General features: G+C 32.1%; 2 protein-coding genes across 2 annotated transcripts in view; one reads left to right on the top strand and one right to left on the bottom strand.

The window, feature by feature from the left end:
- The window catches only part of LOC119688098 (zinc finger protein ush), a 46,340-nt gene extending 38,023 nt beyond the window's left edge, over positions 1–8,317 (top strand). Inside the window, exons 3-12 of the mRNA XM_038102743.1 lie at positions 85–781; positions 852–1,152; positions 1,244–1,344; positions 1,410–1,646; positions 1,699–1,956; positions 2,024–2,951; positions 3,016–3,287; positions 5,285–5,489; positions 5,577–5,713; positions 5,780–8,317. Coding sequence (XP_037958671.1) covers positions 85–781; positions 852–1,152; positions 1,244–1,344; positions 1,410–1,646; positions 1,699–1,956; positions 2,024–2,951; positions 3,016–3,287; positions 5,285–5,489; positions 5,577–5,713; positions 5,780–6,323 — 3,680 coding nt within the window. The 3' untranslated portion in view covers positions 6,324–8,317. The remainder of the gene's footprint in view (positions 1–84; positions 782–851; positions 1,153–1,243; positions 1,345–1,409; positions 1,647–1,698; positions 1,957–2,023; positions 2,952–3,015; positions 3,288–5,284; positions 5,490–5,576; positions 5,714–5,779) is intronic.
- Positions 8,318–15,987: 7,670 nt separating this feature from the next.
- LOC119688954 (SUMO-conjugating enzyme UBC9-B) lies at positions 15,988–17,070 on the bottom strand. Its single transcript, XM_038103647.1, has 2 exons — positions 16,837–17,070; positions 15,988–16,485 (listed from the first exon to the last, which is right to left on the bottom strand). The coding sequence occupies exons 1-2, from the start codon at positions 16,914–16,916 to the stop codon at positions 16,086–16,088; spliced, it is 480 nt and encodes a 159-aa protein (XP_037959575.1). The 5' UTR covers positions 16,917–17,070; the 3' UTR covers positions 15,988–16,085.

Genomic DNA, 17,070 nt, shown 5'->3' with positions numbered 1-17,070 from the left:
CATAAAATATAATATACATAAAATATATAAAATATAATATATAATACATTTAAATTTAAATATAATGTTTATCTTCTATTCCAGATTCAAAACAACTGGATATTGATCACTTTACTGATGATGAAATCAGTTTGAGAGATACACAATTAATATCAATAAATGAATTCAAAAATGACTTGGATGACTTGTCATCAGAACTAATAGAAACTAAGAGTAAATCTGCAATGAATATCAATTTAGTAGATAAATCAAGCAATCCTATAATAATGGATGTGTCACATGAATTAACAATGAGTTCAGAGGATTCATCCAAAGAAGTTGCAGAAATGAAGTGTGAACTTAATGAAAATAAATCTGAACATTCTGAAGTGATGACTAAAATTGACAGAAGTCTTACTCCAAGTCCTAACATGGAATTACCAGCCAACAAATCGAATTCCACTTCACCCTTGAACACAATGCCAAAGTTACGTCTAAATACATTATTAGCATCTGATCCAGCAATGAAACCAGATGCCAGAGATCTTAAATCTCTACATCAAGAAACTCAATCGAATAATCCCTTATCAAATATGCTGGTGCAACCAAAAATTCAACAAGATGACATTACAACAATGCTTGCGGCTGCACAATCTCCAGCTTTAGTGAAATCGGTCTTAAAGTCAACTTCAAGTGTAGAGGTACCGCCTAGAATGAAAGTTTTTATGTGCTTGCCATGTGGTATAGGCTTTAGTTCGCCATCGACGCTAGAAGCTCATCAGGCTTATTATTGTTCACACCGGTATTTAAAAAATACTTCGATAAAATTGTTATAGTAATAGAATTGTTTATTTTTGATTATTTTTTATTAGAAACAAGGAGGTCGATAAAGAAGGCTCTTCATTATCATCTGTTGCTATGGGTGATAAAAATGCATCTTTAGTGGCATCGACCGTGCTTAATAATATGTCCGGCTCTAATGCCGCAGCCAGTGGTGAACCTGCAACCAAATCAATTAAGACTGGGAAGCAATATGTTTGTACGCAATGTTCATACAGCGCGGATAAGAAAGTTTCATTGAATCGTCATATGCGTATGCACCAGACTTCTCCTTCTTCAACACCTAGCTCGAATGCCTCGAATGGTGGCGGATACGATGAAAGTTCTAGTCAAGTGAGTTGTTGGTTGAAAAATTGTTCTACTTTTCTTAACCACAAACTAATACTAATTCTACAATCAACATTTTTTTTGTGACATTATATAGCAAATAGATCGCTATTGTAGCGATTGTGATATTAGATTTAACAATGTCAAAACATATCGTGCACACAAGCAGCACTACTGTAGCTCAAGGCGGACTGAAGGGTATGTTTTTCTATGCCATTATACAAACTGCTAAATATTTATTGGAATATTTTTTGCAATTTTAGGCAATTGACACCAAAACTTGAAGAAATTACAACAAATAACATTAAGAACGCTACTGTAAGCGGCATAATAAGTCCTCAATCTCGCTCTAAGACACCGGTAACGGGAATAGCAGTGCCAGCATCAGGTGCAACTTCAGTGCCAGTTACGCCACATCCATTTTTGGCCCTTCCGACAAATCCAATATTAATTATTCCTTATTCTATAATACGAGCAGCAAGCATTTTTCCAGGTCCACTGTAAGTCAAACATTTCATTTTAAAAATATTTTCATTAATCAATAATCTTTAGGACGACATCTTCCTCAAACTTGGCAAACCATGAAAACACCTGCTTTACATTAGAAAATGGCGCTTTAAAACCCTTAGCATCTGCTTTAAATATTGATGTTGGAAGTACACTAAGCCCACAAAACAGTACGAATATCACAAGTACTGTGAACGAGGGCTCTACGAATAATTCTTCAAGCGAACAAACATTTAATGAATCTCTCTTAATGGAAAAAAATATCGCCGAGGTTGATGCACAAACTAACAGAAAAGATATACGGTAATATAAATAATAATATAACAATAAGGAATATGCAGCTCTAATATTTGTATTTATAATTTTTTAGCGACCAAACACCTCTGGATTTGTCACTACGTCGCTCCCCCATAAATGCGATTTTGCAACGTCATCGTTTTTTGGAATCGGAACAACAACGGTTTGAAATAGAAACTTTGCTAGAGGCTGGTAAAGAAAATTTGTCATTGGACGAAAGCGGTACCCTAACACCGGAACAAATCGTTTGTGCTCCATCGTTACCAAACAGCCCTTCTATGAGTCCATCTCCTAAACGTCGCTTAATTAGCCCTAGAAGTTCCAGTGCAAGCAGTACTTCGTCAGTAACACCCCCTGACAACGCTTCAACTGCTTCATTGGCAGCTATAGCTGCATCCACTATGCTGGAAAATTTACCATTGCGTTCAATATTACCAGCAGATATCGCATTAAAGCTATCCAAATCAAATATAATAAACCCTTTATTAGCTAAGCAAAACCTAGAGCTCGCGCTAAAGTTATCAGCAGCAGCCGCAGCAGCAGTTAATTCATCGTCCGTTGCTGCTATGGCAAGTGGGAACAATTCATCAGTCTTAGGTTTACCTATTTTACAGAACACTGCTGCCGCAAGTGGAGCGACTCAACCCCAAATATACGTTAAGCAAGGAGTTTCAAAATGCAAGGAATGTAACATTGTCTTCTGTAAATATGAAAATTACTTAGCACACAAACAGCATTACTGTTCTGCTCGAAATCATGAGACAAGTGATACTGATGTCAAAGTCTCGAAGACGCCGCCATTAGTAGCTGGAACCGCAACAACAGAAACGACGCCTGTTGCATACCAGCAACTTATTTGCGCCGCTTGCGGTATTAAGTATACTTCACTTGACAATTTGAGAGCTCACCAAAACTATTATTGCCCGAAAGGTAATTTGGCAGCAAGTGCAACAGTCTCATCTACCAGTGGAGTAGCGACTACTGGTAGCGACTCCGAAGAAGTATAAAAATCTAAAAATTTTTTAATATACAATCTTTAACAATACTTCTTTATTCGTGCTTAAGGTGGACACAACAAAAGTGAAATGTACCAAATGTAAAACAATTCATGAAGTTGGGATGCCATGTCCTCTACCATCAAATCTCCAACAACAAAATACCCCACAATCAATACCAGGGCCATCAAATATTACTAATCTCAACCAAAATACTTATAAATGCCTCGTTTGTGATGTTGTCAGTATTACAGCTAACGAAAGCCGTAAACACATGGAAACCCATGGGACTGTAAAAGCTTTTCGTTGCATCATATGTCGATACAAAGGCAACACGCTGCGGTAAGTCTAACTAAAACTTTATGTTATAATTACTCTCCAATATTGTGGTCCATATCTTCAGAATACAGTCAAGTTACTTACTATGGTATGGATACGGTTGACCTGTTTTTAGAGTTGATCCCAAGTTATTAATTTTTTTTATGTTTTTTGTTATGTTTATCGTTTTGTTCTAAAAATAGAATTTCTACCCCTTGCTCGCTGGTTTCATCCTCCTTTTCAATGTCAAAATCTCGTTCTATGTTCTCTTAAAATTGGTGTTACAGATCATCTATTACTTTATATTATAATTATTGGCGTTATTGTTTTCATAGCTTCGGATTATATTCTAGTAAAGTATTGTCGTATTGGAATTAAGTTGATGAATGTACTTTGTCTTTATGATTGTTAAATTTAAATAATTTTTGAAATATATTAAAATAACTAAAATAATTGAATAAACACATTTTCAACATATCTTCAAAATCTGTATACCACACTTTTAAAGCTGACCGCTTGCAAATCATCTACGATTTTAATTTATTGTTATTGTAGCCCGTGGAGATCTGTTTTTAAAATCTCTTTTGAGAAGGTGATGAATGGCTCCCGGACGTTGACACGGTTGTTCTTCAAACACAGTCGTTGTTGTTGTTGTTAAAGCCCACCAGAATCTGAAGACGAATATATGGGTAGTGTTTGGGGTAAGGGAAGAGGGATAATGGGATAATATAATTGAAATCAACCCGTGTCCAGTCACAGAAACCTAGCCACTTCAAGAGGGTCATTGCAAAGGTCAATTGGACTTCCTTTTTGCTTCAGTAGATTCGTCTTCATCTTTACTACTCTTATGCTAATGCAACCATGGACAGCTTGACTTGTTTTATTCTAAAACTGATTTAAAAGATTTTATCCCCTGATTCTTATATCCTTATTGAAATTTTTGCTGTTGTATTACGATGTCTCTTTGAATACTATGTTTTGTTCGTTCAGTGTATTTACGAGCTGTGTATTTTGCTGTTAAATCATGTTTCTTATCTGTGAAGCATTGTTTCTATGATTTTGTTGAAAAGTATATAAATCCTGGATTTAATGTTATGTACTGTGTTTATGTCGCCACTGAATTTTTCTGTTGTCAAAATTTTCTTGAAGTTGTCCCACTTAACAATGTTTTTCTTGTTAGTAAAGAAGCGTCTGTGAGATTATTTAGACCTTAAAAACATAAAATCGACTTAGAGTCGCATCTTCATAAATTTAATCAAATTGAATGTTATAATTAATATTTTTGAAAAGTTAAATTCCATCATAACATTAAAAATAATAATAAAAAAATTTTTTGTTGTTGCAGTTTTACTACACTTCAATGAAAACCTTTTTTTTATGAAAACAATGTTTATATTAAGAATTTAGTTTTTTTCGTCAAAACGGGCGTTAAAAATCAATTCCAGTATAAAGTTATAATAACTGTTAAGAATTATTTTATTAAATAGTCACACCTATTTGTATTCCTAACACCCCAGATTCGGTGGTATATGCTCAAGTTTACAGTGAAACGAGTTTGTACTCTTATTTCTGGATATGCTATGTAATGATGATATTGCAATTAATATATCAAGCGTTTATATTCCAATTGTGAACTCTTGTGAGATTCCAGATATTTTGTTGACTATCTTGACTATTTATTATGTAGATGGTTTAGTTTAGGATATATAGTTCTGTTTTATTAATTTATTTTAAAACAAAGTGTGGCTAAATTTTACAGAGAAATTTTAAGAGTTTTTTACAACTACTAACAATTATTATAATGTAATATTTTCTTCTGTCGTACTACCCGATAAATTGTACTATATACTTTTAAGTCTCTCCTACATTAAAATATACTCTTCATCGGTTTAAATTGTGTTTATATATAATATTTATTCGATCAAAACTTTATAACTAATCTACTTTGTAATATTATTTCAAATATGCTCTATATATTGTATATTTTCGTTAATATCTAATACTTTACTTTGAACCCACAGTGGAATGCGAACACATATCCGTATGCATTTCGATAAGAAAACTACAGACTTTAATGAAGAGAACTATATGTTATGTATAATGGAAGATGAAAATGTCGAAATGACCAGATCAACTCCAATCAATCAAGAACAAATTCTACAGCAACAACAACAATCGTTTAATTGTGAAATTTGCAATTATTCCTCGTCATATAAAGGAAATGTCGTAAGTTTTTATTAAATAAAATTAATAATTTATTAATTTCAATTGACTTAATTCAAGACTAAATAAATAAAAATCACTTTTTTTTAGTTACGTCACATAAGATTGGTACATTCACATGCAAATATTTCAGAATCGCTAGCAGCTTCGCCAGAATTGGGAGATCTAGATATATCTGAAGAGAACTCAGTAAAGAACAGTTTCAATGGTGATAATGGAATTCAAGAGTAATGAATTTAAAATAAAAATAGTTTAATAATATTATATTAATTTCTTTTTTTTTTTTAAATTAGTTTTACAATTAAGACAGAACCTGTTGATCACTCAGCAATAGCACAGGACAATAATTTACAAAAAACTATTTCTGGATCTCAATTATCAGCAGCAACCACATCAATTTTACCGAATACGACAAACACGTGCACAGAATTAATTCAACAAATAAAGTCTGAACCCATGGATGTTACGCTAGAGGACACAAATTCTTTATTAACGAAGCCAACACAATCGTTAAGTCAAATTGCCGGACAGTCAACTCATCTGAATACAAACACAGAAGAAAATCTGGCGAATTCGGCAATGTTGAACAAAAAGTATTGCCAGACTTGCGATATCTCATTCAATTATATGAAAACATTCTTAGCTCACAAACAATTTTACTGCAAAAATAAAATAAGACGGCCCGAAGCTAACCAAAGCCCCAGTCCAACAGCAAATACGTCACCTGCATTTGTAACGACTTCAGCGACAACCACAGTCGCTGTAGCGATGAGATCGCCGGGTTCGCCTATGTTGCAGAAAAACGAGGACAGTTTGCAACAAGAGGGAGCCATTTGATGAAAAAGTGAAGTTTGCTTCTTACGTAAACAATGGAATTGGTACTCTTAGTTTTTTTTTTTTATTATTTCTTATCTTATAATTTGCATTTTTAATTACTTAAACACTTAAATCCAAGAAGTGCTAGGCCATTTTGTTCTGGCTAGAAATAATAATAAATATATATTTAACTGAAATTTTAAAATTGCTTTATTATCGGCCATAAAGCTTCATCAGATATCAAAAAGATATGTAATCTTACGTAAAAAGAATTGATATAAAGTTTTAGTGTTAAAATATAATTCAATAGATTCAGACAGTAGTTAAAGCTTCAGGGCTAGCAGACACACATTATATAAATAGATGAGTGTGCAGTTATGTGCTCGATAACCAAAAAAATGGAAAAAACATACAGTATTTTTTGAAATCTCTAAGTAGAAAAATTAAGCTAATATTAACTATAACTAATTTCACTATGTGATGTGAAAGTTATTTGTCCATGGTCCACTTTATTATAATAAAATAATTGCGCAGGTCGCATAAAATGTGTTAAACAAATGTTATACATAAATCTGTTGCAAAAATTTTGTTCTTTCATATATTCTATGCAAATCATTTTAAATAACTATTAGCAGTTATATTTTCGAATATCTTCGAAAAGCCTTAAGTATTTTCGAGTAACTCAAACATGTTCTCCGAGTAGCTTGAATATCTTTGAGTAGCTCGAATTACATTGAGTAGTGCCAATATATTCGAGTAGTTTAAATATCTTCAAAGAGCTTAAAAATGTTCTTCGAGTAACTCGAATATCTTTCAGTGGCTCGAATATGTTTGAGTAGCTCGAAAATCTTTGACTAGCTTGAATATCTTCGAGTAGCTCGAATATCTTCGAGTAGCTCGAATATCTTTGAGTAGTGCCAATATATTCAAGTAGCTTGAATATCTTCAAGGAGCTCAAAAATGTTTTCCGAGTAGCTCGAATATTTCGAGTAGCTCGAATATCTTTGAGTAGCTCGAATATCTTTGAGTAGTTTGAATATCTTTGAGCAGTTCAAATAACTGCGAGTACTTGAATATCTTCGAGTAGCTTGAATATCTTCGAGTAGCTCGAATATCTTCGTGTAGCTCGAATATCTTCGAGTAGCCAGAATATCTTCGAGTAGCTCGAATATCTTCGAGTAGCTCGAATATCTTCGAGTAGCTCGAATATCTTCGAGTAACTCGAATATCTTTCAGTGGCTCGAATATGTTTGAGTAGCTCGAAAATCTTTGACTAGCTTGAATATCTTCGAGTAGCTTGAATATCTTCAAGGAGCTCAAAAATGTTCTCCGAGTAGCTCGAATATCTTCAAGTTGCTCGAATATCTTTGAGTAGTGCCAATATATTCAAGTAGCTTGAATATCTTCAAGGAGCTCAAAAATGATTTCCGAGTAGCTCGAATATTTCGAGTAGCTCGAATATCTTTGAGTAGCACGAATATCTCTGAGTACTTGAATATCTTCGAGTAGCTTGAATATCTTCGAGTAGCTCGAATATCTTCGTGTAGCTCGAATATCTTCGAGTAGCCAGAATATCTTCGAGTAGCTCGAATATCTTCGAGTAGCTCGAATATCTTCGAGTAGCTCGAATATCTTTGAGTAGCCAGAATATCTTCGAGTAGCTCGAATATCTTTGAGTAGCTCGAATATCTTCGAGTAGCTCGAATATTCTGGAGTGGCAAGAGCAGTTCCGAACATTTCATGTGTTCGATTCAAATGTTCGAATTCATATAGTCCAATGCTTGAACACTTTAACGCACTAATAATAAAATTTCAAACCTAAAACCTATTAATCTTTAACCTTTTGAGATGAAATACAAATATAAATTTTATGAAGCATACATATGTGGCAGCATAACCCAACTAACTACATTGAGCAAGTTTCTTCTCATTATCAGCAATTAGACTTTTAACTACAAAAACATAAAATATATTATATATATATATATATATATAAGATTGTAATAAATACATTTGAGCGCAGGCTTCAAAAAAAATACATAATATTTAATTATTATTTAATTCCTATTGGGCTGAAGCAAACTATTATTTTAAGAGTATTTGCAAATACTTATTTAGCTCTAATATTAAAACGAATTTCTTTGACTTATTTATTTATTAGTTGTTATGACTGTTTCAATATTTTTATATGATATGCCTAAAAATGTAAATAAATATTTAATTAAACAAATGATTTGTAGAAATATAAATAGTATATACAAATAAAATACAATTAAAATATATGCTAAAAAAATGTTTATAAAAAAAAAAAAGAAAACAGACGCATGTAACGCCAAAGTTAATTAATACATAAAATTATTTTTAATTTATATTAAAATCGTATACTATAAATTAAATATTTTTTAAAAATGGCAAATATGTGTTACTTAAAAAAAATATGAATCGGTAGTTTTTAATTGTATTAACTAAAAAAATCTTGTAATAGTTAAACAATTCATTCCGATTTTCTATACAAAACAAACACAAAAAATGAATAAGTGCTAATATTTTCTATTTTAAATAACGATAAAAATTAGAATTAAAACTCCTCATATAGTCTAAATATGGTCTAAATATAGTCTAAATATGGTCTAAATATGGTCTAAATATGGTCTAAATAAAATTAATACACATACCCAAAGGTATGGTTTCCTAAATATTATATTATAATATTAATTGTATATAAAACAATTAAAATTATATAGTGTCCTTTATTTATATATATCAATTTGGTTTTATTTTTTAATTTTGTTTAAAATTTAAAATTTTTAATTGCGCTAATTGGAGGAGGCAGTAGTGAAGAAATGTGTATGGAAAAGCTTTAATCCTTCTTACTGTAATTAAAAAATAAAATAATGAAATGTAATATACAATACGTAATAAATTATTGTATTTAAACAGCGCTTACCTCTTTCATTCAAAAACCTCTTCCCTTAGTTTTATTCCTCTAAATACGAACGAATTCGAAAATCAAATCAAATTCATTTAAAATTTTTTTTTTATGATATTTTATTTTTATTTCTATTTTTAAAAAATAATAAGACACTATTAATATAAATTATTTAAAAAATAAAAACATCATTCAAATAATTTTCTTCCATATGATATGATGTTTGCATTAATTATTCTGTAAAGAAATTATTTTTTTTTACTTGTATATATTATTCTTTCATTATAAGTATTATAAATGACAATAATAATTAATTCCTAGAGTATATATATATCCAAAATGCGTAATATGCATTAAAATAAATTTCTAAAACTAGCATAAAATTTAACTTAAAAAATATTATAACATATTATAAGTCTATATACATAGACGCACACATTTACAAGGACAACAATAAAATATAATTAAAAAGACTATTCATATAAACTAAGTATTTAATTATTTTATATGTAAGGGTAAGTAAGTCGTTCCATAAGGTTGCAGAACGCCATCTATTTAATAAAAATATATGTGATTAAATGCTTCTAGGTAGTTATCGAATAGTGTATTTCCATCAACATTCTGTAATTATATGGGCGTAAGAGTCATCCGCGTAAAGTCAATCCATATTAACTTCACATAAAGAAGTATAGCTTATTAGCCCGTCTATATAACGGAGGTACAAATTTCCTATTTGTAGAAGATGTTTAATATCTTGGTGTAGCGCTTGACTCGATAATTCCGCTGAATGAATATAAAGCTTAAACGTGGTCTGTGGGTTAAAGGACACATCAGTATTGAGCAAAACGAGAAGGCAGATGAACTTGCAAAGCAAGGATCAAGTCACAATTTCTGTGGCCCAGAGCCCAGAATACCATTGAGTTACAACATGATGGCAGCCTATATCTATAAGTGAATAACCTCACTTCATCTTAATAGATGGAGAGAGTGAAGCACTTGTAGACAGATCAATTTCATTTTTTTTTTTTAAACTTAATTTTATTATATTCAATCTATTCTATGCATGAATAATAAATACTACTTATGGCAATAATAATATATGATTGGCATGTACGGGACTACCCAGTGGTAATCATCGCCTTATGAAGAATTACAATTTCTAGAATCTACTCGGCAAATAAAAAGTTGCGAAGCGTATTAATCTACTAATTTAATGTTGCCGAAATCGTGGGCCAGGGAAGCGATAATAGTGCTTAGCTATTTGCGGAACACCCTAAGCTGGCTGACCTCACTAATTACTGGACATGGCAACTTCAAGTATCACCTCAAAAAGATAACTCTTGCTGAGGAATACACTTGCAGACTATGTCTAGAAGAAAAGGAGACAGCGGTGCATATATTGTGCCAATATCCAGCACTGGCAAGTAGGAGGAAGACTGTGTTGGGACACCATTGGGTTTGTGATGAATTGGCAGGAAACCTCAAGCTAAATGAGCTGCTTGCATTTACAAAAAATGTAGTTATGCGAACGGAAACCACACTAGCTTTAACTCAATAACGACATCCGAGAATCGAAAGACGAAAAAGGATCTAAGTCGTTTCGTGGTCTACTTTGACTAATCTTTCAACTCAGTGGGGCCACTTGTTGGACAGTGCGCTGTCCCAACGTCCCACCATATATATATATATAAACGTGGTCTTGACTTTAATAAATTGTAATTTCTTATCGGTAGAAACTCTACAATATCTTAATATAAAACTAACTGATTTTATATTAATATGCCAAAATGGATCTGAATATATGACTTCAACTGTAGGTGTATGCTAATAAGACCAGCATTGCATTAATTAAGCGCTTCCAAAACAAAGTTTTACGACTGATAGTTAATACTATCCTATTATATTATAAATTGTATCAAAAATATATATTCCAAATTATGACCTTCACCATAAACTAGATATTTTAACAGTAATCAATGTAGCAAAAGAATTTGACAAAGAACTTTAAGAACGACTTATATGTTATCTTAGTGTTGAAGTACATGTTTAACAGTGGGAGAAACTTATTATAAGCCGTATGGGAAACTTATTATAGAAACATCATCTGTGTGTTATGTGTGTACAGGGCGTGTCCAACTTAATCGATACAAATGTCAAAAATGGTTCCGTGTTTTAAGAAATAAAAAAAAATGGTTGGGAGAAGGGAAGTCTAGTGTGTTTTCGGTAGTAACCAAGATACAAAGTATCATGAGAACGACTACCTGATATAGTTTTAACTTTAAAATTAATCATAAATTATAAACCAAGTAATAATCTTTCGTATTTAAGTCGTTTTAGTTGAAAACACCCATATATATATCTTGACCTCGTAGATTGTTATTTTAATCTGAAAGTAGCTCCAGTAGCAAAAACGATTTGATGATTGCTGTGAGATTGGGCATAAACTGTGTTGTGTCCCTAGAAGAACTTTTGTCGTACCAGTTTGATTGTATGTTTATTCTATATTTAGTAAGAACAGAAATATAGATCGATGTGCGATGGCCAAAATAAACTACATTATTAGTTCTTCATTACTTGGCGGAAAATAAATTACCGTTGCCTCGCAGTATTCGTTTACCATTCCCTCATTACTTCGTCGCTGATTGCGCTTTTTGACTAAAGAATAATCTAATGAAACCATTTCCAGGAGATGGTACAAATAGAACACAAAAAGTGTTTAATTACATATTGTCCCGCTCGCGTCGAATGATTGAAAATGCTTTTGGTATTTTAACAGCGCGGTGCAGAGTGAAAAGAATAACAATATGGGGTTTCAGTGGTGGAGCTGGACCTACTTTGGACGTCGGGGACATTAGAATTGCGAGGCCCTCTTTATAACCCAGTTGTAAAAGTAAATAAGTTACATTCACTTATATGACAAATTAATTAATCAATTTTAAATTTGAAAAGCTTCTTTCCGTCGAAGCTATACTGACTGGAACTGTGAACATGAATCTGGTTACTATATAAGCATTCGAAAATATTTCGAAAATGGTTAATGCCATTATAAAACCAAATTGTTCAAAATATTTATTAAGTGCTTAGAATCCACAGTCGGTAACTTTTTGCGAGACCCCTATGGGCGCTAGGCCGTCGGCGGTCGCCGACATCGCTGACGCCTAGCGATGCTACTGTGGGGTTTAGTCCAGAAAATGCAGAATTGTATTGGTTTGTTATATATTGGCTGTGATACACAGCGTTGGTACTGCTCGGAAAATTTTACAGACATTGCAATGGCATATAATTCTGTCGTTAGAGAAGAATGATATGATGAATTAATACCTGTTGGAGGACTATAAGCCCCGTAACGTCTTTTGTATGTCATGGCCCAGACATAGTATACAATTTGAGAATGAACCTAGCTAATTATTTTGTTAATAATGGTGCAATTCTTTTTCAAAATCATATTAACTGAAAGAAAATGCATTTGAATGGAATTAATTTAATTTTTTTATTAAATTTTTTTTTTGTAATTAATAATGCTAAGTATATATAAAAATATTAAATAAAACATTTACAAAATAATTTATATCCAAACCTTATCTAATTATATATTGTATTAATTATAAATATTAATTTCCATTACCCCTCTATATTTGTGCAGCTACGAATATATCAGTACATTGCTTTATGACTCTGGCTTCTTATCGTCAAATTTTGATACAGTTGAGATCGCCATTTGACCAGAGCCTTGAACTGTTTCAGTATATTGTGGGTCTTGTAATCTGCCTTCACGATACTGTCAAAAGTTGTCGTTACTTTCAATATAGCTCTGTCAATTACATCGCGATAAACAACCTTTTTTTATAACTTGTGAGGGGAAAAGAGAGTTGTGAAGTTAGAGAGAAACGTGGACAGGTGAAGTTGCTTCGTCAGATGAAGTCAGTAATGGAGTATATTGTTATGCCAATGTTGGTAATCCTAAACAACCTTCGCGATAAACAACCCTTTTTTGTAGCTGCTTCTGGAGGGAAAAGAGAGTTGTAAAGTTGCAGAGAAACGTCGACAGGTGAAGTTGCTCCGTCAGATGAAGTCAGCAATGGAGTATATTGTTATGCCAATGGTGGTAATACTGGTATCACACTCGGAAGCCCTAAGCAGTTCGAACTTTCTCCGATTCTGTAAAGAAGAAAATTTATTGAAAGAAGTACATACCTAAAAGAAGTCTAAAATTAAATGATATGTTATAAAACGAAATAAAAATAAATGTTATTTACAATTGAACTCAGTCTAGACCCATTAAAATACTTATATTTTAAAATATTTTTCATTTTAAAAAATAATTAACTAAATATTTTTCACTTACTGGTGTGGAAGTACATGCTTCCTCAAAACCTTTAAGTGCTTGTAAAAGTGCGATTCCTTCGATATGCTAGCACTACTTCCAGACGGGATTCTTTACCGAAACGCATTCTTAAAACTTTTCACCGCTTCTTTACTGCAATCTTTGTATTAAAAAACAAAGATGTGTAAAATTGTTGAATTCCATAAATATAGCGTGATACTTACCATCAACTTCCAATTCTTGAGCTATTTCCTTTTAAGTTTTATTTCTTTTTTCCATTATTTTTGTAGTCATTATGACTTTTGTCATATAATATCGGATTTTTTAACAATAACACAACGGTTAACAATAACTTTAAATTAATATAAAAGAATTATAGCGACACACCCATCCTCAACAAGATTTCGTAAGCAACTAAGTACAATTATTAAATTTGCTTAAGGCTTAGTTAGACGGTAGGTAACGTAAGAAATTAATTCAAAGCGAAATACACAACCAACTAAACCTGTGTATTTGAATTAATTTCTAACGTTACCTACCGTGTAACTGAGCCTTAAGGGTTACATTGGACATTTTTCGATTTAAATCACTTAAAAGCTCAGTTAGTCGGCACGTACCGTAAGAACTTAAGCGAACTTAAGCCAAAGTGAAATGCACAACCGATCATACCTCTGTACTTCGCTTTGACTTAAGTTCTTCCGGTAAGCACCGACTGAGCATTTATTTATGTGAAAGCTCTTTGTATGGTAAATTTGTTTCATTAGCGGCCTTAAAGAGCAAAACTGTCTAAATGAGACAATGGAAACATATTATTTGATTATTTAAAATTAAGAAGCAAGAGTAAGAGATGACAGCTCTTACACTGAAAACAACAAAAAATGTGTTGATCGACACACACTCATTTGATCGTCTGCATGACATGGTCCGAAAAGAAGAAACTGTTCTTGTTCTTGAGGTTGCCGCCATAGGAAATTCGCAATGAATGGTAACTCTGCCAATTTTTTTTTGTAGTATTCGCACAAAATGGATGACGTTAGTGTATGATTTCATTTATTTTATTAATTTAATTAAATCAATTGCTTTAATAAATAATTTTTTTTTCCTTTTTTTCGTCATGGTTTTTGTTTTATTTATTTATGTTTTAACAGAACAGCTGATTTATGCCATTAAAACTAAAGCAAAGTAATTTTGCTTTTTAAGATTTTAATAAATTTGAGTTGCAAAAATTTTGTACGTTTCGTAAGGATTTTTTTATACATACATACATATTTATTTTAAGTCAATTTTCTGGAACCCATATTGAAAACATAAGAGCTAATACAGCAACTTATTTAGTCCTACCCCCTCCCATATACTTACTTACATATAAATTTAGCATAAAAGCAATAATGCAACGCAAAACACAACACACCTTGAATGCTCTTAATACATATGTATATATGTATGTAAGCATATATGTGTATGTGTGTTTCTATGTGTGTAAATTATAGTTTAGGATTTTGTTGGTACTAAAAATGCATTGCATTGCATGAAAGGAAAAATAATACCTTGCGTACATCGGTACATCTATGTGCTTACCTTTGCGTTCATCAATACCGCAGACAAAACGACGTTGTGCCTTACCGCAGGAGTCTGCGCAGTGAAAAACCTTTTTATGCATGTGAAAAACTTTCTTTTTGTGTCTGCTTCCATACCAGGAAGCGAACCTACGTTCGTTCAAACGTAGATATATTTTAATGATAAATATACTGAAAAATTGGGATCTGAAGCATTGTAATATTAGAAGAGTTATACGTCTAATAGAACTTTCTCTGAATTTCCCAGAAGTCGAAGAAATTTTGTGTCTGTTTTTTAATAATTTATGTTGCAATATTTGTTTATATTTTAATAAAGTCTTAGTAATTACTAAAAAGTTATAATGTTACAACTATGAAGACGTAATACCCCAAAGAAAATCAAGAAATCATATCCAATCACATTTGTATTATTATAAAAAATAAATTTACAGCGGAAGGATTTGATAATAACAATTTTCGTCAATGTAGCTAATCTATTCAAGCATCCATTGATTTGGAATCTATTTGTTTTGTTGCTATGCACTCACGTCCGTCCCTATGTTCATTGCATATATGCACAAGACAGTCAGTAATTATTTTAGCATGGCAACCACTATAAGAGGAAGGAGAGAAGAAGTACTAAGTAAATTTTGTTGCTAAGCTCTTTGTTTTTGGATTAGACTTGTTTACTTATGGCATGATGACTCATGTTTCTGTGTCCAGTTTTTAAGAACTTTATGGATACAAATTAGATCTACTTAATTCAAGATCTTCGATCCACACTAAAGTCACTACTATATCGCTGCTAACTTTATAATACTTTTGATATAAAAATAAAGTAATTTAATATTCAAAAACAAAAAAAAAAGACTCAAATTATTGATAATGTTATAATTAATTGTATTTTTATCTTTGTTTATAATCATCGAAATATGAAAATTAAATTGTAGTGTAATATTGAGAAATAATGAAGTTTATTCTGTTGAGGCCATAGCGCGCGCTTGTGCTCGAACTCGTTTCTCGTATTCCAAACGGTTTTGGCAGTATATAGTGTAGGCTTCTGCCTGTGCCGGATCCTTAATATTAGGCTCATTAAGTAGATCTTGTATCCCAAGAAGAATTTGTTTGATTGTTATTGCTGGACGCCAGTCTTTTTCCTCATCCAATAACGACAAGCAAACCGTTCCGGAAGGATATACGTTAGGGTGGAATAATGGTGGCTCAAATTTGCACTTGGGTGGTGATGTTGGATAATCATCCTTAAATATCATACGCAACTTATAAAATCCACCTTCCCAAGGAGTAGCCTTCTTTCCAGGTATAGCACACTCCCATATCATTAAATTAAGTGTGCCGTCAGGATTCTTGGCTGGTCTGAAAATAAAAGCAGACATTTACATTTTCATGATCAAAATTTGTAGGTGAAAAATGTGGAATTTTTGATTTTTAGATTTTACAATATTTACATACCGACAAGCAACAAAGTCGCTGCATATGTGCAACTTTCCGATAAGACACTTTATCCACTCATATGCAACGAATGTATGCTTGCGTGTTGAATATGTAGCAACATGTTCAATACAGGTGGGACAGCACAAATGCTGCATGTGAAATTTAGCCAAGAAATATTCATTTATTCACAATATTATGCGTAGCAAATTTTAAATCTGTTAGATTTTCAACGCAACAAAAAACAAAGCAACAAAAACTCAACAAATTTCTTACCGTGCAACGAAGCCAAAGGGATGATCCTTACGCCAAGCCTTTCTTTCCTCTCCCAACCGAGTAATTGCAATTCCAGACATTGTTCTTCTTTTAATTCAATTTATACTGAATTATCAATGGTCCACAATAAATAATTAAAATCGAAAAGTTTTATTAATCTACGCGCAGACTTTTACCTGCTACTCAATTAAAACAACAGCCGACAATTGAAGACCGATTTAACTACAAACAAAA

Source organism: Teleopsis dalmanni, chromosome X, assembly GCF_002237135.1.
Source record: "Teleopsis dalmanni isolate 2A chromosome X, ASM223713v2, whole genome shotgun sequence".
NCBI classification, from domain to species: Eukaryota; Metazoa; Arthropoda; class Insecta; order Diptera; family Diopsidae; genus Teleopsis; species Teleopsis dalmanni.
Note: the sequence above shows the minus strand (reverse complement) of the source record. Positions and strands in the feature narration are given on the sequence as shown.